Below are 23,709 nucleotides of genomic sequence, written 5' to 3' on the forward strand. Positions count from 1 at the left end.
CCAAAGAATATTAGTTAGTGTCTTCCAATCACATGCATATTTTAGTTGCATGAACTGCATCAAATGGAAGTCTTCTTGTTAAAACAAAGGAAGCTGCAGAATGACTAAGAATTGGAATGTTAAATTTTCTTATTTTAATTTCAATAGACTCCGTGCTCTAATCCTGTCATAAACAGATAAGTAAGAGTTAATAGAACAAAAGTGCTTCATATCTCTTTTGCCTGGAAAGGGTTAACAAGAACAGTGAGCCTGGCTGTCACCTGACCAAAGGACAGGATACTTTCAAATCTTGAGGGAGGGAAGTTTTGTGTGTGCTGTTAGTTTTTTGGTGGTTGTTCACTCTGGGGGCTCAGAGGAACCAGACGTGCAACCAGGTTTCTCTCCAATCTCTCCGATACAGGCTCTTATAAGGTCAGAATAGTGAGTACTAGGTAGATAAAGTGACCTAGGCTTATGTTTGTTTTCTTTATTTGCAAATGTGTATTTGGCTGGAAGGAGTTCAAGTTTGTATTTTGCTGAAAGGATTTTAATTTGTACTTGTATACTTGGGCTGGGAGGGTATTCCCAGTGTCTATAGCTGAAAGACCCTGTATCTATTCCATTTTAAATTTACAAAGATAATTTTTACTGTTTTTTCTTTCTTTAATTAAAAAGCTTTTCTTGTTTAAGAACCTGATTGTTTTTTTATTCTGGTGTGAGATCCCAGGGGACGGGGTCTGGATCCACCAGGGAATTGGTGGGGAGAAAGGAGGGAAGGGGGAGAGAAAGATTAATTTCTCTCTGTGTTAGGATTACTTTCTCTCTCAGGGAGAGTCTGGGAGGGGGAGAGAGAAGGAGGGGGGAAGGTGGATTTTCCTCTCTGTTTTAAGATTCAAGGAGTTTGAATCACAGTGGTCTTCCAGGGTAACCCAGGGAGGGGAAGCCTGGGAGAGGCAACGGTGAGGGAAAGGGTTTACTTTCCTTGTGGTAAGATCCAGAGGGACTGGGTCTTGGGGGTCCCCCGCAAGGTTTTGGGGGGACCAGAGTGTACCAGGCACTGGAATTCCTGGTTGGTGGCAGCACTACAAGTACTAAGCTGGCAATTGAGCTTAGAGAAATTCATGCTGGTACCCCATCTTTTGGACGCTAAGGTTCAGAGTAGGGGTTTATACCATGACAAATCCAAATGAATCTATGTACTTTACTGTCACTAGAAGTTCTGCCACGTTTCTTGGGCTTCACAAATATGGAGGCTGCTGCAAAAATGTGAAATAAAAGATACCTCGGGTAACAACTGTGGAAAGCCTATTAGGCTACTTTTCACCAGGAACTGAGTCTGACACTAACCAGTCAAAAATGTCAAATACAGCAATTAGAAGAAGAGTTCTGTGTAGCTCGAAAGCTTGCCTCTTTCACCAGCAGAAGTTGGTCCAATAAAATATATTTCCTCACCCACCCTGTGTATCTAATATTCTGGGACCAACACGGTTACAATATTGTGAACATAAGAAATTGGCAGCTACGGCAACGCTGCAAGAGAGTTCACTGAGTACAGTGTATTCCCATCCCCTATCACTTTTAGGGTTTGTCTACACTTTGAAAATCTTTAAAAACAAAACAAAACCCCACACAAGTTTAGCTAGATTGGTTTTAAAATGGTAGGAAATATATAGTGCAGACAAGGCTATAGCTAGACCTGTTTTAACCACTACTTTAAACATGTTTTTCGGGTGATTTAACAAAAATGGTGGTAAAAAACAGGCCTAGCTTTCTCTACATTATGTTTCTGACCATTTTTAATATAATTTCAACTGACCCAGTGGGAATGTTTTTGTAAATTTCCCTCTGTACAGGCATGGCCATAGAGACAATATTCTGTTTCTCTTGCCCATTTGAAATCATTTGAAAAAAATTTAATAAATTTTAAAAGTTCCGGTCATATTTTTTCCATCATCAGATGCCATGTGTGAGCTTATCAAAATTATGCTTCCCTACAGTCTAATTTTTTCCATCATCATCACAACACTAACACATCAGTTCAGGTCCACAGATTGGGCCTTGACTGATACGTGTAATAGTTTTATAAGACTGCCATAGATTGAACGCACTTTACTTTTTTGATTTTAAAGCAAATATAGTACTTATTCATTAACAGTCCCACTTCTATTTGGCTTTCACACAGCAATTAGAGAATCTGTCATATACTAGACAACTGAAAAGAAACTTTTCTAGAAATATTTTTTTCTTCTGAATAATAGTTTAAATACACTTTTTCCAGAAACAAGATATTATAGCCACTTAAAGCCATGTAACATTTGGATCCATTACCAGTTGTGAAGTGATTAGAGCAGTGGTCCCCAAACTGGGAGTCATGAGGAGTTGAAAATTATGCAAAGGCTGATGGGCCAAACCTGAGCAGGGCTGCATGGCGCTGGAAGTTACATGCATGTCATGCACAGTGTGTACCATTTTGTTAACCAGGCTCAGGGTGAAGCACCAATACTCCCTGTGGTTGTGTTGGTGAGATCCTCTGGCAGTGGGAACCTGTGACAGGGCCAATGTGCCTGCTCAGGGCCTGAATACCAGGGCTTTGGAGCTGTGCTCCGCTCCAGCTCCAGGCAAAAACCTACAGCTCCACTGCTCCGGGCTCCGCTCCAAAGCCCTGCTGAATACCCAGCGGCTGCACTACCACTGCCAGAAGTAGAAAGCTAGGCCAAGACCACCAGCAATGTGATGTAGTGGGGATGATATGTGGGCACTCAGTGCCTTCTACCCCAGCAGCCACTGATACCTGGGGGCTGTACAGGTGCCTCCAGGGCTGGGACACACTTAGCAGCTGCCCGCAGCATGAGTAAATATCCTCCATCCACTTTGGTGTTGCCAGCACATAGTATTGGTGCCTTTCCACAAACCTGGCTATCTCCTCACCTCCACCAGACTGTCTTCCATCCCACCTCCAGTCAGCCCCCTTCATACCCATCCCCTCTTCTCCCACCTCAACAAGTCCCTTTCTCTGCTCTCCTAGACTCGCACAACTTCTCTTTCAGCCCAACCCCACCCAAATATCTCCCTCAGGACAGAAGGAAGCACTCCTCTCTTCCAGCCCAGGGGTCATGTTAACAGAAGTAAGTCCAAAGGGAGACATGGCATGAAAAACATTTGTGAGTCACTGGATTAGAGCAGTGGCTCTCAACCTTTCCAGACTACCGAGCCCCTTTCAGGAGTGATTTGTCTTGCGTACCCCCAAGTTTCACCTCACTTAAGAACTACTTGCTTACAAAATCAGATATAAAAATACAAAAGCATCACCACACACTATTACTGAAAAACTGCTTACTTTCTCATTTTCTCTGTATGAAATTTTAGTTTGTCCTGACTTCGCTAGAGCTTTTTATGTAACCTGTTGTAAGACTAGGCAAAATATCTAAATGAGTTGATGTATCCCCAGGAGTACACGCACCCTGGCTGAGAACCACTGCTGTAGACAACAATGGACTAGGAACTTAAAGCACTTTGCATATAAATGGTCACATGACCAACATAAGTGACTGTTTATAGATTTTACCTAGTTACTGAGAAGTAAAATATTTCTTACCCTAGGGGTAGGGAACCTTCTCTCTCTCTCTCACAGGCCATTGACTCGGGGGGGGGGGGGAGACAAAAAACACCACCCCACACACAATCACGGGCCACTGATCCGCCCAGGGAGCCGTGATGGCTCAGGTTTTCCCCCACAGCGGGGCGAGCCAGTGCTTGCAGCTCCAGCCCCGAAGAGGGGTGTGGGCGGATGAAATTAACCAATGGGACGGATTCGGCCCGTGGGCCCTGGGTTCCCCACCACTGCCGCAACCCATTTAAAAAGCCTAAACTACCCAGTTCCCATTGCTTTTGGGCAGCTGAGACTATTCAATTCTACTGTAACCATATATTACTTACAGGGAGTATTATGCAATTCTACTTCAGATTCTTTTAACAGACCAAGCCATAGATACATTTCTGACTAGGAGTAAAAAATATTTTAACTTTAACCCTTCGAGAAAGTTTACAATAATGTTTCATTATGAGAGCAACTCAACAGAACTGCTGTCACAAGATATGTTTAAACTTGTTTAAACAGTGAGTCAAGCACATGAAGAACTTGTTTCATAAACTGCATTCTCCATTACTACTTCTGTTCAAGCTTGAAAAATTTTAAACTTCCACACACCATTATGAAAGTGTTCTCCCTTCTCCCACATATGTTCTGGAAGCACACTGAAAGCTTCATAGAAGTTTACTTTGCGGTCTTCCCCCATATTATACGAAAGAATGGAGTGTTCATAAACCACAAATGAACAAGAGCAGAATGTCTCTTTTTCAATCAAGACACCAGTTAGAGACATCTTAGAAGATTACAGGACTGACTGTAAGGGAACACCTACACAGCAATTAGGCCAGCCACAGGTGTTTGGGTCAGTGAACTCTGGCTTGAGGGGCTGTAAAATTGCTGTGTAAAACTTTCAAACTCAAGCTGGAGCCCAAGATCTGGGACTCTCCAAAAGGGGAGGATCCCAGAACCTGGGTTCCAACCTGAGCCCAAATACCTACACAGCAATTTTTAGCCCTGAAGCCAGAGTCAGCTGACTCAGGACAGCTACAGGTCTTTTATTCCAGTGTAGTCACATCCTAAACATCTTGCAGACAATACTCTGCTATGGACGAGCAAGTCTATATCGTGAAGTTGGAAGCCATTCTGGAAAGAAAGGGTTTTCAGGGGAGAGACTGGCTAAACAATGGGTTGAATGGACAGCTGGACAACAGCAGCGGTATTTATTAAATACCTAAATTTAATAAATATTGTAATCATCTTAACTAAACTGAGAAATGGGAAATGCCTCCCACACTTTGGCATGTTTGCTGCTTTTTAAAAAAAACACACACATTTTAGGTTGTAATCCCTTGTCTGTATCTGAACAGTCCATGTTCAATGAGGCCTCAATCCTGACTGAACTATAATGTCTGTTCCTATCCTCTATTACATAACAATGTGTACCCTTAACTGGATTATGCAAGTGCACGCAGATCCTCAGATAGAAAGTACTACATAAGTGACAAGTATGTCACAAAACTACCTTGTGAACTTAATACCTTTATGCATAATACTGAATTTTAAACAGATATATAGCAATGAAACCGCATCTATCTAAAAGCAAGTTTAATATTTTTATAGTCTAAGTACTATAAAAAAATAAACTAACCATATGTGAGACAGGCAATTAAATACTCTCACTTTATACAGAAAGGGAAACAAAGGCAAAACTGAAGTGAGAGCGCAAGGAAATTCCATATCAGAATTAGGACTAGAATTCAAGACTTCTGGACTCCCAATCCCGTACTCATACCTCCAAGATCACAAGAGTCATGGATCTCAATCTGTGATAACTGGCCAAGATACATGTCAGGTTTGAACAAGCTCTGAAATACTGTCTTCTTGCCAGTACCCTTTAGAAAGCGATAATACTTTCCCCACTATCCTAAATTACTTTTAACACCTTTAGAGTTGAGATTGGTTTGCAAATGAAAAAGGCTGAAAACCAGTAGACTAGATAATCACAATGATCCCTTCTGGCTTTGGAAACGATGAATAATAAAAAAGAGTGGCATTTAGTACAACATCCTATTTTCTTGTTCTTATAAAAAGTAGGGGGAAAAAAACCATCTTTTTTCCCTTCCTGTCCTCTCCCTGAAAGTTTTATGCAGACTCTTATTCCCCCAATTAAAGTACATCAGTATGTGCCCTCTCCCCATCAATGAAGTAAGCCAAATAGGGCTGTCAAGCGATTAAAAAAATTGATTGTGATTAAGTGCATTGTTAAACAACAACAGAATACCATTTATTTAAATATTTTGGGGTGTTTTCTACATTTTCAAATATACTGACTTCAGTTACAACACAGAACACAAAGTGTATAGTGCTCACTTTATGTTTAGATTACAAGTGTTTGCACTGTAAAAGAATAAAATAGTATTTTTCAATTCACCTAATACAAGTACTGTAGTGCAATCTCTATCATGAAAGTTGAACTTACAAATGTAGAATTATGTACAAAAAAACCTGCTTTCAAAAATAAAAATCAAGTCCACTCAGTCCTACATCTTGTTCAGCCAATCACTCAAACAAATTTGTTTACATTTTCAGGAGATAATGCTGCCAGTTTCTTGTTTAAAATGTCATCTAAAAGTGAGAAAAGGTATTCTCATGGCACTGTTGTAGCAGATGTCGCCAGATATTTACGTGACAGATGTGCTAAAGATTCATGTGTCTCTTCGTGCTTCAACAACCATTCCAGTGGACATGCGTCCATGCTAATAATGGCATTTTCTTTTTTGGTGGTTTGGGTTCTGTATTTTCCACATCAGAGTGTTGCTCTTTTAAAACTTCTGAAAGCATGCTCCACACTTTGTCCCTCTCAGATTTTGGAAGACACTTCAGATTCTTAAAGTTTAGGTCAAGTGCTATAGCTATCTTTAGAAATCTCACACTGGTACTTTCTTTGCATTTTGTGAAATCTGCAGTGAAAGTGTTCTTAAAATGAAAATGTGCTGGGTCATCATCCAAGACAGCTATAACATGAAATATATAACAGGATGTGGATAAAACAGAGCAGGGGACATACAACTCTCCCCCAAGGAGTTTAGTTACAAATTTAATTAACTTCTTTTTTTTCTTTTTTAAACGAGTGTCATCAGCATGGAAGCACGTCCTCTGGAATAATGGCTGAAGCACAAAAGGGCATATGAATATTTACATATCTGGCACATAAATTCTTGCAACGCTAGCTACAAAAATGCCATGCAAATGCCTGTTGTCACTTTCAGGTGACATTGTAAGAAAGAAGAAGCCAGCATTAGATCCTGAAAACGTAAACAAGCTTGTTTGTCTTACTGATTGGTTGAATAAGAAGGAGGACTGAGTGGACTTATAGGCTCTGAAGTTTTGTACTGTTTTGTTTTAGAGTGCAGTTATGTAGCCAAAAAAATCTACACTTGTAAATTGTACTTTCGCAACGAAGATTGAAATACAGTGCTTGTATGAGGTGAACTGAAAAATATTTCTTTTATCATTTTTACAGTGCAAATATTTGTAATAAACACTGATTTCAATTACAAAACAATACAATATATATGAAAATGTAGAAAAATATCCAAAATATTTAGTACATTTCAATTGGTATTATATTGTTTAACAGTGCGATTAATTTGAGTTAATTATGTGAGTTAACTGCGATTAACCGACAGCTCTAACGCCAACCTAATTCCATAACCCACTAGAGCTGTAAATGGGGGAGGAGGGAGAAGAGGGAAAGAGTCCATCATCGCACCCTAGGAATAAGCTGCTTCTACAGTTCCCTGCTTTTGGTAGGCCAAGAGTTTAGTACTAAACTAAGCCCCTTGATCTTAGCCAATGCGTTATACTGTCACTGAACACATTCATTGTCAAATGATGCTAGAGAAAAATGTTCACATTTCATAATAGACTGATTAAACAGGTGTCCACACTAACTCAATGAAAGATAAGCTACCTTTACCACAAAAGTAGAATTTCATTTCACATTCCAAAGTCAATTATCTCTATTACTGGACCATAGGCACAAAAACGAAGGTATCTTTCTGGGCAAGCTTTCCATATTTTGTACCAGAAAACCAACCTAGTTCTCAATTTCCCATTATCATGGGACATTCCCTATAAGTGTGCTCTCATTAGTTAAAAGTAACATTATAGTAGATTACAAAGTTCCTAATACTAATCAGCCCTATACAAAAAATGCTTATAAAACATTTAAAAAAAATTTAAATAAGCATCAGATGACTTTGCATCAACAATCACTGCTGAACATGTAGTATTTTTTCCTTCATTTTATTAACTGAAGTGCTTGCATTCAAAACTGTGTGCCATTTTACTACTCATATACTCAAAAGGCACTAGTTCAATGTATGGACTGAACCAACACATCCTTCTTCCCACTCTACCCCTCAGATGCCTTAATATATTTTCTTCCAGAGCTCGCAAAGTCACCTTGTACACTGGGAATTGACAAAAAGCAATGCGTTCTCCCAAGAGCTGAGCACTCTAGCAGCAAGTCTAGCTCATCCCTTTTGTGACCTGCATTCTTGACACCTCAATATGGCAGAGACCAAGCTGCCAACAGTACACTGGGACAGACACTTGGTCTTTATACTTTTCTTTTTTATCTTAACGTCTTCCCAAGAGTTCTGTATTCCAAGAATCCATGTTTGTCCAGATGGCTTTTTTTTTTTTTTTGGATAGGCCTTTAAAAACACTAAATTTATAAAGTTCTTTAAACCACTGACTTTATCTTTGTTCCTGATCCGGAATCAAATCACGAAGGATACAGTTAAAATCAGCACAAAAGTGACCAATATATTCACCAATTTTAAAAACTAAACTCAATACTTGAGAAAACCAAACGTAGCTGTGCACAACTTCAAAAGCACTAGTCCCAGAACACCTCAAAATGCCAATCGCCAATAGGGCTGTACAGTATTGAGAAATTCAAGGCAAAATGAGAGTACAGATCCACATTCAAAGGACACATCTTCAGAAGATTGCTTCCTGTATTTGGAACTGTGGATTGAAGGCAAAAAAAAATAATCCCAATGAATAGAAATTCCACTAGTCCAAGACCTACTACTACTTAAGCCCGCATCAGTAACAATAAATATGGCCATTCTGAGGAACCAATAACCATTTTGAAACAGTTTAACTAGTTTGTCTCTCACAAATAAGACTAGAAACAAATTCTGTATCCCAAAGGAAAAATTAAGAGAGGTTCAGCTTTCCAATGGCACACGTCACTGGTTCATCTCCCATAGACCTCATGATCACCAAATCTTTAAATCAGGTCATCCCAATAACCTTGTTTTCTTCCATTCACAACTGAATCCAGACCTAATTTTAAACAGCTACAGAACTTATCAGGATTGTGACTATTAGCAGAAACCAATGTTTTTTTCCCATTTGAAAATAGCTGGCATCCCCAGGTTTCAAGGTAAGTCATTACTTCTTTAACTAAGTTTCAATAAATATTTACTGTAAAAATCCAGCCAGAGGATGGTAAGCGTTGTAAAAATAAGATGGTAATTAAAATTACCTGATTCTGAAGTATTGGTGTCATACTGCTTATTTTGTTACTGAAGGTTAAACTCCTAAAAAGTCAATCTTAAATCTGGCCCCATATTTTACTTTTATCCATCCTTCAATTGAATGATTGGGTCAAACTGAGCAGGCCTCAGCTCCACCTATGTTCAGCTTTTGGGCAATTATATAGCCAGATAAAGGTTAAAGAAGTTCAGTTCTCTGCTATCAAGCCTCAGCCATTAGTAAAAGGCAAAAGATGAAAACATGGCAGAGCTGAAATACACATTCTGCAGGCTCAACCCCCTCCTCCATCTGATGCTGCTGAAGCCAAAAAGATGGAGCCATCAAGCCATACCACAACTCCGCATATCTGGCTCCCTCTGCTTCCCAATACAGTTCCCAGGATGTAGGGCAGAAAACAGAAGTAGATTGTTTAGTTTTAGAACTAGGGGTGTATTTTAGTTTCTTTTAGCTACTAGTCCAACTATGATCATTATAGTAGCTGAAAGCAAGTAAAACACAATCCCAGCCCTAATACTGGACTGATAGTCCCAACCTGCCAAAAGACAAATGAAACTAAAGAGTATAGTGTAGATGAGTGTGATTTTCAATAGAAGAGTGATTTTTCAGCTACTGTTACAAGTAACATCTAAGATAGTTTGGTCTATTTCCCCTCCCCCGCCCTTTACCTCAAACACAACTGGTTGTATCTGGCCTGTGCATTCGTTAATCCAATGCATGTTTAAGTCATTTACTCATGAAAATGTGTTATATCTGGTCAACCAGTTCACTCCTCCATCTGATATCCTGAACTTTTACCACATATTGTGATGTTGGGACTGTTGCCACCTACTTCTTTACCCCTGTCCCTCTCCACTAGGAGACACAAGTGGTGCTGAGTTGACAACTACTTTGTCCTCAGCATCAACTGCTGACCCCCCAGTTTTCCCCCACCTTCCAGCTCCAATTGTAGGAAGTCTAAATAAGCATCAAACATATCAATCAATCAGCTGCCAACTGTTCTGCACAAATGACAGAGTGTGTGAAGGAGAGCAGCTATGGTAAGCACTGTATAGAGAAATGGTGCAAGAGGAGAGGAACAGAGAGCCTACTTTACTTGGGGGCCCAATGTGACATTGTTGGATAAGAACAAAGATGCCCACAATCTTTCCCACAATGATCTTACTCAAAACTGCTTTCTTCTATGCCTTCTGCATTTGTCTTCTTGAGTCAAGCATGTTTACAGCCAATTTCTCCCGCTCCCCCAATTTAAAATAAATCTACTTAGTAAATTATGCCCTGCCAATGGTTTCATCCTTTACCATCTGAACATCTATTAAACACGTTAATTTGACTAAACTTCATATACAGTCTGTACCAATTCTCTATTCTCAGTGACCCATTTTGCTTATGTCTTACACAAAGCAAGAAGGTGGTTGTTTAATTTTATATTTGTTTTTTAGAAAAAACGAAAATGTAAAATTAAACTAGTACCCAAACCTACTATTAAACTTACTAGATTTCAAGTTGAAGATGTCCCTTTAGAACCCTGAAAAATTCTCAGAAGTTCTACAGAGTTTAATGTTTTTATCTTGGCTTTGACGTCACTTCCTGAGAGACTGTGTGACTTCCTGTTACTGATGTCACAAACAAATCCCACTTCTACATCTATAGTTGGAGCAATAATCTTAAAAATGGACAAAAATATGGCATTGGATGGGAAACAGTGATTTTTTCCATTAGTATTCATCAGACAGTACTCTTCATCAAGAGCAGGTCCTCTTTAAAACCAGGAAACCATAGTGCTTAGCACAAGAGAAGCAGCAGCACAAGTTCAAGTGCATTTCAAAACTTCACTGAGAAAAATCATAAAAGAAATAATATTTTAAGTCTCCTGGAACTGCAGAAGTTTTACAAAACCCACTACCAGTAACAAAAGAGTATAAAAAAAAGTTTAGAACGGTGACAACCACGTTCAATAATTTTTTTACATAGCTAATACTACCATGAAATTAGTTTAAGGTCCAAATTTCCTGACTTGCCTGAGCTAGAAACATCTTGATGGATTAACGATTCCAACTATTTCTTCTCATTGGCAAAGGACATCTGATCAGTTCAGAATACTGCAGAGTTTAGCTAAGGATTCTTATCTTCATTTTATCAGTTATACTAACCTCTGCAATTTCAAAAACTTGTGCTGTAGACCAGTGGTTCTCAACCTGGGGTCTAGGGCCCCATGGGGGGCCATGAGCAGGTTTCAGGGGAGTCTGTTAAGCGGGGCCAGCACCAGACTCACTGGGGCCCAGGACAGAAAGCTGAAGCCCCACTGCATGGGGCTGAAGCCCAAGGCCCTGAGCCCCACCATCTGGGGCTGAAGCCTGAGCCCGAGCAGCTTAGCTTCATGGGGCTCCTTGGGGCCCCAATCAATTGCCCTGTTTGCTACCCCCGATGCTGACCTTTGCTTTTATATGCAGAAAATCAGTTGTGACACAGGTGGGCCATAGAGGTTTTATAGCATGGAGGGTGGGGGGTGGCCTCAAAAGGAAAAAGGTTGAGAACCCCTGCTGTAGACTAGTGATAGAAAGGAGAAAAGATCCAAAAATCAAGACTGATTCATGGAGTTCGAAATTTCTTTAAGGGCAAAAAAGCAAAGAAAAAGTGACGAAAGTGGAGGTTTGCCCTACGTTATTTTAAGTTACAGAAATCTCAAATTTCATATATCTTCTTACTTTTATATAACTGTGAACAGACTCTGAAACATCTAATTGTCTAGTGGAATGTGTTAGCAACAAATACAAGTGTTCCCTTATCTGCCAATGTTATTTTGAAAAAAAATTACCAAAACAACATACACTTCTTTTTTAACCACTTGAGGAGTTCTGTAACAATCAGACCATAGATATCGCTGTTGACTATCAGAGTGCTGAGCACTCTCTCCAACATCATTACAGTTAATGGAAGCTGCAACTGCTCAGCATCTTTGATAATCAGCCCAGTAAAGAATAGAAAACTTGTCCTGATATACTCACAAATGTTACAGTCTGTATCATTCATCTAGTAAATCCAAAAGACAAACCGGCTATATTTGAAATTGAAAGCTGTTTAGGTAACAGACTGAAGTTTCTAAACATCAGCAGTTAACTATCAAATTCAAAATCATCATACAAAATGTAGTGTATTTTCCTACCTTCACACTGGTTCCTTGGAAGAATTTTCCATCTCGTTTTTATCACATTTTCCAAAATTTGCAGTCCATAATACTGAAAATTGGAGAAGAACATTATGTGAGTATGTTATTGTAGGACTGACAATAACTTTTAGGATTCTCATTCAAGCAAACATTCACACTTAACATCTAAGATTTTAAAAATATTAAATTAACAAATTTAGTTAAAATAAAGTTTATTCACCCATTTACTGAGTTGTTCATGCATTTTTCTTGTTTTTATTGTTTGCTACTCTAAATAAGTCCTGCTGTTTGATCATGCTCACACCAGGAGGAGAAATAAAAAAAAGCCATTTGGCAGCCAAAGGGGCTATCTGTAGAAGAGAAAGTAGCAGCCAGATATGAATTCACAACATAAATGACTGCCCATACGTTCAAGTATTAAGATAACCAGGCTCCTAAAAAATTTAGCAGCTTGGATGATTTCCTCTACTATTCCTCTGAGCTGAAAGATCTTGCATTATATGTATTGTCACTGGCACTTTCTAAAGAAACTGTTTCCCAAACTTCACTGGTGTGTTACTTAAGGAACAGCAAGACAACCCACAGGTTTACTTAATTTCAATCCCCACCCCATGGCAGCTATTTCTACAATTTAAAGATGATCTTTTTTGCTCAGTCAAAAGTAATTAAAATTTTAACATGCTCTCTGAAATCCTTTTACCTTTCAGGTATTGCTTCCTGGACTCTGACCCAAAAATCTGGCAAGAGTTTACTGGGGAGGGGAGACCACTTTATTCAATCCATTTTGTCCCTACTGTCTATTCACTATGAGTAGTAGAGAGACTACTGGCATGACCAGCAACTTAATAAGTCACACACTTTAAAAGTGAACAAGACAGAAGGGAAAAAAGAGAAAAGGAATTTTGTGTTTCTTTAGTCAGTGGTTGCTTAGGGAGGAAGTCAGTACCAATGCCTGAAAAGTAAACTTATTCATGCCTATGTAGTAGTATGACTAGAGTTTGGCTGAGAATAAGAGTTCATCTTTAAAATGGTTAGTTGTCATACAAAGTAGAATTCATTAGCATTTCAACCAAAGGGATCATGTAAACTGCACACTTTAACAGCACAATGTAGACTGTCCCAAACTACATTGTATTCAAAATATTAACTTTTTGCTGTTCTCATTTTGACAGTGTTTACTTCCATATGCCTTCCTGCTCACTACAAATTTTTGCCCGTTTCACTCAAAAGTTCCACATTTGCGGAATATTCCTTAAGACTTCAAAAACATTGTACGTCGTTATTCTGCAATTACAGAAAACATATGGCATTTTTTTCATAATCAGCAGTAAATGTTTATCTTCTGGGTTTTGTTTTTAATTTTGTACAACTATCTAACAGCTGAAGTGAAGCCAAGATAACATTTGTACAGGAGAATCTGATTCACAAGCACACAATTTCTTTAAAAACAGCATGCTCTACTTTATAGCAAGCAACCTCAGCAACTAAAACAGTTTATAGATATAGCCTCTTTTTCTGTTACAGGTAAATAGAAGCTAACAAAACAAAAAACAAAAAAAACTTTTAAAATAAAATTCAATCTAAACTCAATAGTTGAACACTGGTATCAGGCAGTATTAACATTCCCAAACCAGCTCTGAACCACTTTAAAGTTCCCAAATTGTATGGCTGCAGTCACATTAATAATACACTTCAAGCTAATGGCTAAACAAAACTGTGTCGTTACTTCCTTAACAACTCCCGAGAGCTGTATTTTAAACAAATCACATCACTTTGCTTTGAAAGGGGGATGGAAACTTTTTGTTAAGAGTTTCACATTCACACACACACAAAAGTAACCTGAGACTGCTAGACAAACTTAATTCCCAACTTTTTAACGTTACAAGCGAATGTCTAACCATCATTCTGTTTCCTTTTCTAGATTCCTCGTCTTTTTCCCCCTTTCTGTCCACTATTGTTTTACTGATTTCTCCCAGCTTCTGTATAAGAAAGAAGCAATGTGAACCTTGCCAACTTTAACTTTGCTGTATCACTTGCACATAAACTGAAGCGAAAGAGAAAGCAAATGCCTCAACTCCATTGCTGGGTCCAATCCACCCTCCTAGCCTACCATGCTAGAAGACTTTGTAAGCCATCCTGTGGAATAGATGCTGATAGCTGCCAAACCCTAGCCTGGATGATGTAATCTTTTTAAATCTTGGTGGGGTTTTTTTGTTTGTTTGGGTTTTTTTTTAAATAGTTAGTGATTTCTGGCACTGTGTTTCAAGTACCTGCCTAGTTCCAATAGTTGGAATTCTTTTCAGCCCAGAATTGCAAACACTGGCCAATTCTGAACATCTTGGATTGGATTCCAGTAATGTACTTTTTATAGATTATAGACATCTGTACAAACATACATTTAAGTAGCACTCAAAGTAAAGTAATGTCTTTCTAGTAGTTATTTCGTCTCTGGTTTTATCTTATGCTAAATATCAGAAGCACTGCAGAAATCGACTGCTGAGTTATGAAGGTGAGGGACAGATAACAGCAAAGACTGAATGAAAAAATGCATGAAATGATCCCTATGGCAGAAATTTCTATGGTATCCTTATTAATTACTTATTCTATGCATTGAATCCCCTTTCCCTCCCACCTCCCAAGAAACAAAAACAATTGATGAACAGAATTCAGTTAAAGGGAATCAAAAGGGTAGACCTTGTGGAGGCCTGCCGTCAAAGCCTAGCTGTGTCAGTTGCACAGGAAGACACCCCTTTTCTTCCTATTACAAGCAATCAACATAATGGAACATTATGATTAATATCAGATAGTGTTAACAGCTTTAAAGATAAAATATGATTGCATAAAAGCCAAATGTCATAGTGCATAAATTTAGCACCAAATCATTTGCAATTTATGTAAATTGAAGAATTCTTTACCTGTTGCTTTCTTTCTGTTCCTCTAATCATCTCATTTTTCACAAGACAAATTTGAGTTTTTAAAAATACTGTTGATAAATCAACTTAAACATTAGTAATGTCTGTCAGTATAAAAAGCAAAGTTTACCAGGCAAGCAAACAGGCAAACACTGTTACTTAAAGGTTAGCACTTTGAGGAAGTTCTTAAACTGTTTTCCCCTAAAATTTACAGAGTAAATTTTAAAAAGTTAGGACTGTTTCATGAATACTATCTGAATTCAGAAACATATCTGAACATGGCCATTTTCTGTTCGAACACAAAGTATATTAAAGTAAAGTGTATCAAGCAGAAAACCATGCATAAAAATTACTTTATAATTAAGAGAAGTGCGAGTCAAACTTAAGACAGTCAAAACACATTTTGATCAACTCTTCTGTTCAAATTGCTCAGAAGTCTTAAGAGTAAAACATGTAGACTTACAAATAAAAACTGAGTTCTGCCCCCTTAATCAGTCACTATAATGGTGGCAAGGTTTAAAAAGTTGTACAACTTAGTGTGCTCTGCAAGCCAATACAGATTATAGCCAACACTACAAAGTGTTCGGGATGCCTATCTTGTATTGATTAGACTGCACAAAATAATCCCAGTCTGATCTCTACCTTCAAAATACTTAGGAACAAATTCTGCCCTCAGTTATATGCACACGGCTCCCAATAACGAGAGCAAACATTTATTCAAGGACAAAATTTGGCCCTAGCAGATTTTATATTACTCAGATCTGTACTTATACCAAAAACTCATATGAATTCTGCATGTGCTTTGAAATACTTTATTCCTAATTTATCTCTTCCTTAAGAAAACTGTGTCAATGTAAAGGGAAAATTAAATGCTAAGCCTGTTTACGGCAGAGTTAAATTTAAGGCAACTTTAAGAATAAAAACAATTTTAAAAAGTGTGGTTTGAAGCAACAAAAGCTAATGCTAAAAATGAGATACCTTCCTCAAAGTTTATGAATGGAAGAAAGGGAGAAAAATCAATTAAAGACCAGGGGCTTACTTTGGTGTTCATATTCTGAGAGAACTCCAGAATAGTATCAACTCTGGTCCATGCATCAGGATGTTCTTTTAAGTGAGTCAAGACTTCCTGTGCCATCCTTTGCTAAAGAAGGATAACAAAAAACACAATTAAATGCATTTTAGAAGCTATTTACCATAATAATAAATAAATAAATAATAATAATATTATATACTGAACAGTTTAAGCACTTACCACATTAAAACCAAAAGTAGTCTGAATTAAGCAAGGAGCAACAGATCACATCAAATGTTTTTTGACTCTTTGGGTCAGCAAGTTTTGTTAATTAACATTTCGGCATTCTCTCAAATCAGAATGGAATTAGTCCATAAGGAGAATATGTTCAGAATAAGTTCTACTTAATACTCTAAATTTACAAGCTTTCATATATTCAGAGAATTTGAGGTATGAAGGGACCAATAGATCATCTAGTTTGACTCCCTGAGCTTTAGTGCAAACACTTGCATTACTCTACTTGCATTAGAACCCACTGAATCCTGAAACAGAATGCACTTAAGTTCTTCATGTAAAGAACTGTGCAAATACAAAATAGTACTTTTGTACTTGAGTGACTTTAAAGCAATATCAAGGGTCTCTACAATTATTGTCTTGATTTCTGTTGCCTTACAAGTAAAAAGAGAGGTATTTCTAAAGACAGCACTGCATTCTTCCCTTCTCCCTCATTAAAACCATTAACAACTAGGGCTGTCAAATGATTAAAAAAATTAGTTGCGATTAATTGTGAGAAAAATAATCAATTAATCAGTTTCAACAGCACTGTTAAACAGAATACCATTTATTTAAATTTACGAATATTCTCTACATTTTCAAATTTATGTATTTCAATTACAACACGCAAAACACTGCTTACTTTATATTTCTGATTACAAATATTTGCACTGTAAAAAAAAAAAAGGAAAAAGTACTCGTAGAAATACTGGAGTGCAATCTCTTTATCATGAAAGTGCAACTTAAATTTTTTTGAACAAAACCGCACCCAAAAACAAAATGTAAAACTTTGGAGCCTAAAAGTCCACTCATTTCTACTTTTGGTTCAGCCAACCGCTAAGACAAACAAGTTTGTGTACGTTTATGGGAGATAATGCTGCCCACTTCTTATTTACATCACCTGAAAGTTAAAACAGGAATTTGCATGGCACTGGCATTGCAAAGTATTTATGTGCCAGATACGATAAACACTCATATGCCCCTTCAGCTTCCAGAGATGCTTCCATGCGGATGACTGGTTCAATCCAAAGCAATGTGGACTGACACGTTTGACCCCCTGAGCTTTAGTGCAAATACTTGCATTACTCTACTTGCATTAGAACCCACTGAATCCCAAAACAGAATGCACTTAAGTTCTTCATGTAAAGAACTGTGCAAATACGAAATAGTACTTTGTACTATGTCACCAACAGAAGGTTGAGTTTCATTTTTGGTGGTTGGGGTTCTGTAGTCTCTGGATTGGAGCGTTGCTCTTTTAAAACTTCTGACAGCATGTTCCACACCCTGTCGCACTCAGATTTTGGAAGGCACTTTAGATTCTTAAACCTTGGGTTGAGTGCTGTAGCTACCTTTAGAAATCTCACATTGGTACTTCCTTTGCATTTTGTCATATCTGTAGTGACAATGTTCTTAAAAATCGAACAACATGCTGGTTTGTCATTCAAGACTGCCATAACATAAAATATATGGCAGAATGCAGGTAAAAATCACAGAGCAGGAGACATATAAAGGAATTCAGTCAGAAATTTAATTAATGCATTTTTTTCAATGAACATCATTGCTATGGAAGTGTAAGGCAACGGTTGACCCCTTACTGAAACTTAGTAGGATTTTTTGGTTAGCCGTCTCCCAGTACCAAAAGAAAGTGGAAGGGCCAATGAGAAATCAGGACCCTGAAACTGACAGTATCAGGTCCAATGGGGAGAGGCCAATGCTCCAGGTCAGCCTCATTGACAGGACAGGCAGGCCAATGAGGTCAGAAGCCCAGGGGTCCCATCCTTTGTCTGAGCTGGAGCTGACAATGGCCAGAGTGGGCTGACCTAAGGACAGAGCAAGAGCTCAAGCTGAGCTGGGGAGCAGAGCAATGCCAGCCAGATGGAAAAGTGGAGCAGCCCAGGGAGCTGAGCAGGAGTCAGAGCAGCAGCAGCGCTGAGTCAGAGGGAAGCTGGGACTGGAGCAGTCCGGAGCCAAGCACAGTGAGCAGCGGAGGAAAGCCAGGGGGACCCAGCACAGAGGGTCCAGCGCAGGGAGATGCCACCAGCCAAGAAGCCTTGCAGGCTGGACTTGGAAGGGGGGGAGGGAAGGGCAGCACTGGGAAGAAGGGTCCTACTATTTTGAGTCCGAGGGTGTGGATAAATGTAAAGTAATGCACATTAGAAAAAATAATCCCAACTATACATGCAATATGACAGGGGCTAATTTAGCAACAACTAATCAGGAAAGAGATCTTAGAGTCATCGTGGATAGTTCTCTGTACATCCACACAGTGTGCAGCGGCAGTCAGAAAAGCAAACAGGATGTTAGGAATCATTCAAAAAGGGATAGAGAATAAGATGGAGACTCTCTTATTGCCCTTATATAAATCCATGGTACGCCCACATCTTGAGTACTTCATACAAATGTGGTCTCATCTCAGAAAAGATATATACTGGCATTAGAAAAGGTTCAGGGAAGGGCAACTAAAATGATTATGGGTTTGGAACGGGTCCCATATGAGGAAAGATTAAAGAGGCTAGGACTTTTCAGCTTGGAAAAGAGGAGACTAAGTGGGGATATGATAGAGGTATATAAAATCATGAGTAGTGTGGAGAAAGTGAATAAGGAAGAGTTATTTACTTGTCCCCATAAAAACTAGGGGCCACCAATGAAATTAATGGGCAGTAGGTTACAGTTAACTTGTGGAACTCCTTGCCTGAAAAGGTTGTGAAGGCTAGGACTATAAAAGGGTTTAGTCCATTAATGGCTATTAGCCAGGATGGGTAAGGAATGGTGTCCCTGGCCTCTGTTTCTCAGAGAGTGGAGATGGATGGCAGGAGAGAGATCACTTGATCATTATCTGTTAGGTTCACTTCCTCTGGGACACCTGGCATTGGCCACTGTCGCCACACAGGATACTGGGCTTGATGGACCTTTGGTCTGACCCAGTATGGCCATTTTTATGTTCCTTTAACCTTTCCCATTTTTTCCTTATTTTTTAATTGGTTGCTATTGAATAAATTATATTTGCTTTGAACTATATGTAATATCAGTGGAGTCAGGGAAGCGTTCAATGAGAAAAGAATATCTTGGACAGGTGACACCCTAGCGCATTGTCTTAAGTGACCATGACAAGACTGGGAGTCAAGTCCCACAAGACTCCTGGGCCCAGTCTTGTCGGTGTTACAAGGACTTTGCCACACAGGAGTGGGGAAGGGGGGGTCCTTGAGGTCAGGCAGGGCACAGGAGCAAGGACTCAGATTCTTTCGCTAGCCAATTTCATCAGAGTAGTGTGTGAGCCAGAAAAGTTCCCTACAATAGCGGGACCATTCCCCCACTTACATAATCATGTCCTCTAGATTGTTGGCTGAAGCATGAAGGGGCATATGAATGTTTGCCATATCTGGCACATAAATACCTTGCAACACCGGCTACAAAAGAGCCATTTGAATGCCTATTCTCACTTTCAGGTGACACTGTAAATAAGAAGCGGGCAGCATGATCTCCCATAAATGTAAACAAACTTGTTTATCCTAGTGATTGGCTGAACAAGAAGTAGGACTGAGTGGACTTGTAGGCTCCAAAGTTTTACATTTTTTTTTTTGAGTGCAGTTATGTAACAACTAAATTCTACATGTGTAAGTTGCACTTTCATGATAAAGAGATTGCATTACAATACTTGTAGGAGGTAAATTGAAAAATACAAATTTCTTTTATTACAGTGCAAATATTTGTAATCAAGAAAATAAAAAGTGAGCAATGACCACTGTGTTGTGTGTTGTAAATGAAATCAATATATTTGAAAGTGTAGAAAACCAATAAATATTTATAATAAATTTCAATTGGTATTCTATTATTGTTTAACAGTGTGATTAAAACTAACTCAATTTAAAAAAAAATCACTATTAATCTGTTTTGAGTTAATCACTTGAGTTAACTGCAATTAATTGACAGCCCTATTAATAAGGATTATACAGACCAAAGTAGGCCCTCGGTGACCTGTCCAACCATCCTGTCTTCAATGGGTGTGCAAAATAACAATATGAAATTTAGATCAGTTTATATATCTGAGTGCCTAAAATCAGATTCCTAGATCCACACTTAGAGAGTCAAATAAGTGGGCACTTCTGGAAAAAAGCTGATTACCAACAGATCCACTGCAATCAATGGAAGGCTGGTGTTTGGCACCTGATTTTATGAGAAGGCCAGTTTGATTTTTTTTCTGTACTAAACAATGGTGTATAAAAGGACTAACAGAATCTACCTCACTCTCCCAGGCATAACATAGTTAAACGTAATTTTTTGTCACTCAAATTAGCAAATGGATCTGAATGTAGATAAGGAGCAGATCTATTGAATAAGTATGTGCATTTTTACAATTACTTTTCAGAACACAGCTGCACTAAGACATTTGTATTCTTAGTCACTGGAAATAAGCATATTATATACCTTACATACATTACATACACACATGTATCAAAAAGACAGTCCCCTGGCCCAGATGGCTCGAAATCTACTTGTCCAACAGATGGCAAACTAGATGGACAAACTAAATATGGTAGGGATGAGTTAAGACACCTGTACTGAATTTTACATATTTTACATTCAGATCAAAATACAGAACTCAGCAACCATAACTGTAAAAGGTCTAACCTGAGGAAGGGCAGGAATGATGAAGTTAGTAAGAATAAAGGGAACAGGAAAAAAAAAGGAGGGAGTAGATGGGCATTCATAGCTTCTCACTTGCCTACCTGATAAGCAGGTTGAGGTTTTGTAATCATTATGGCAAAAGTGAGCCTTAAGGACAGAGGCATTTTTTCCACGTGTAAGTGGTTTCAGGGGAGAAAACATGGAAGTCTTACTCCTTTAATGGTTAAGAGAAGAAATCTTAAATAACTTATTCTCAGCTAACTTTGCATTCCTACTGTTTCTACCAGTTTTGAAGCTGTGCTCTGTGCCAAGTCTGCCTTTTAGATGCAGTGCTTCTGCTGGCACTAGTGCTTGTTGTGGAAATATACATACGAGAGACAGTGATAAGATGACACTCACTAAAAAAAAAATGTGTGCTTCCACAGGAACACACACTTTGTAACACACTACATACTGAAACTTTTCATGAAGAAGCCATGTATTTATGCTCTGATACAATTACACCTCTACCTTGATATAACGCTGTCCTTGGGAGCCAAAAAAATCTTACCATGTTATAGGTGAAACCGTGTTATATTGAACATGCTTTGGCCCACTGGAGTGCGCAGCCCTGCCCCCCGGAGCACTGCTTTACCGAGTTATATCCAAATTTGTGTTATACTGGGTGGTGTTATATCGAGGTAGCAGTGTACATGCTTAAACATAAATTTACTTCTGACAATTTTATTCCATTTCCCTTTATCAATTCTTTTGTCATTAGTTTATCTAAGTGTCAAAAGCTTAAAAGGCACACAATCCACTGAAATTGTACCCATTTGATTTATAAGGGGATCCATTCAATTTCTTCCATTGACAGAGCCATGGCATTTTTTCAACAAAATTGTTTAGTATTCAGCATTCAAAGGATATATTCTGGTCGTAATTCCTCCTAACATCCAACACCAATTCAACAAAAGAATACTAAAGAGACAGCAGATATCTTAAGGGCTCCTTCAAGACCTGCTGCATACACTATTTAAATAGCAAATATTCAGGAGTCAATACTATGTTACTTGCATAAGAAATTTCACAGAGCTTCAGAAGTTCATAATATTATGAACTTAAACTTGTGACCGCTTAAGTTTGGAAAAGGAGCTCACACATTGTACACACCCCAGAAGATGTACACAAGGTCAAACAATGGGTTTTAGCAGCTATAAGAATCTACACTAAGAAACCTGGCATAGCAGACTGCCTTTTATGGAGGTACCAATATATAAAGTGGGTATTTGGTGTGGTTGGTTTTATTTGTTTATTAGTAAGGGGGGAAAGGGGACAGAAAAGATGTTCAGTTACAAATATTTAGCCTCTTTATGACACTGTCACATTCTTCAAGTCTTATTCAATGTTTGATACTTTAGGGTGGGATACTTGCTACAAGCCATTACTTGCCACGAAATCTGTGACACTGTCCAGATATTATAAAACAAACAAAAGTATGCCAGGAAAACTGATGTTACTATTGTTTGAACAATACTTATCTTTAAAAATTAAACATCTAAGCACTATGTAAAAGCTAGATAAACTGATTTTAAAAGACAATAGAAGATTCACTTTCACACAGCAACTTTAAAATATAGTGAGTATGAAATGCCAAAAAAGTCTCAATCCACTGAATGTATATGGAAAATGTGGCAAAAGAAAGTGTATAACTGAAAGAAGAGTCCAGACATCACATACATTTTTATAACATCTTTTGTTATGTATGATAACCAGAATAATTTTTAACAAAAGCTTTCCCCCTTAAATATGATCCTGGAGTGAAGTGAATAGTAAATTTGTGACATCACAACTATTTCCATGCTAACAGAATGTCAAACATGGCATGATTATGACTTCCTTGCAGGAATAAAGTACAGAAGTTGGGCTGCGAGGGAGACAGCTCTTATCAAAGCACACTTTTCCATACATTTAACAACAGAAGAATGACTGAGTAAGCAGATCCTTTTAGATATAAATGTTCTCTTATGTTTGTCTTATCTTAAGGCCTCCTTTAAAACTGGGACACAAATCAGCATCAGGTGGTCTGCCAAATTTGTAAGGTACCTTGTCACCAATACCATGAAACAGTCTTTCCATGAGTATTCTAGTCATATCAGAGTGAAATTCCCTCTGGTTTAACTCCTGTTAAAATGTGTTGGGTGAACTTGAAATGAATTGAAATTATTTTACTTAGTGTTCCTCTAAGGATTTATAGACTAATGTAAAGTTTTAACATGGCTAAATCTATAAGACTCTTGAATTAAGACTTCCATATTTTGGACATGTATTTTACCTGGGCTCCTTCTCCATGGTACAGGCAATTCACCACATTGTCCAAGAGATTGATATCCAATTTCTGGTTGAAATCCAGCAGCTGACGAGCTGCATGGTCTGCTAACATTGTCATAATTGCTGGCATAGATTACTGCAAAATAAAATGAATCAGATCAAACTAGAGAAGTTAATCAGTTTCCAGCAACTTTGTAAGAAACTATTTCTACAGCTGCTTTTAAGGGACCTGTTCAATATAGCTATCACACTTCAAAACTGGCAAGGA

At 38.3% G+C, this 23,709-nt stretch overlaps 1 protein-coding gene across 1 annotated transcript in view; it reads right to left on the minus strand.

Moving 5' to 3' along the window:
• The window catches only part of XPO1 (exportin 1), an 83,037-nt gene that overhangs the window by 53,401 nt on the left and 5,927 nt on the right, over positions 1-23,709 (minus strand). The window contains exons 2-4 of the mRNA XM_030557846.1: positions 23,446-23,577; positions 16,260-16,361; positions 12,306-12,378 (exon numbers count right to left, since the gene is read on the minus strand). Coding sequence (XP_030413706.1) covers positions 12,306-12,378; positions 16,260-16,361; positions 23,446-23,571 — 301 coding nt within the window. The 5' untranslated portion in view covers positions 23,572-23,577. The remainder of the gene's footprint in view (positions 1-12,305; positions 12,379-16,259; positions 16,362-23,445; positions 23,578-23,709) is intronic.

The sequence above is a fragment of the Gopherus evgoodei genome, chromosome 3 (assembly GCF_007399415.2).
Source record: "Gopherus evgoodei ecotype Sinaloan lineage chromosome 3, rGopEvg1_v1.p, whole genome shotgun sequence".
In the NCBI taxonomy this organism is placed as follows: domain Eukaryota; kingdom Metazoa; phylum Chordata; order Testudines; family Testudinidae; genus Gopherus; species Gopherus evgoodei.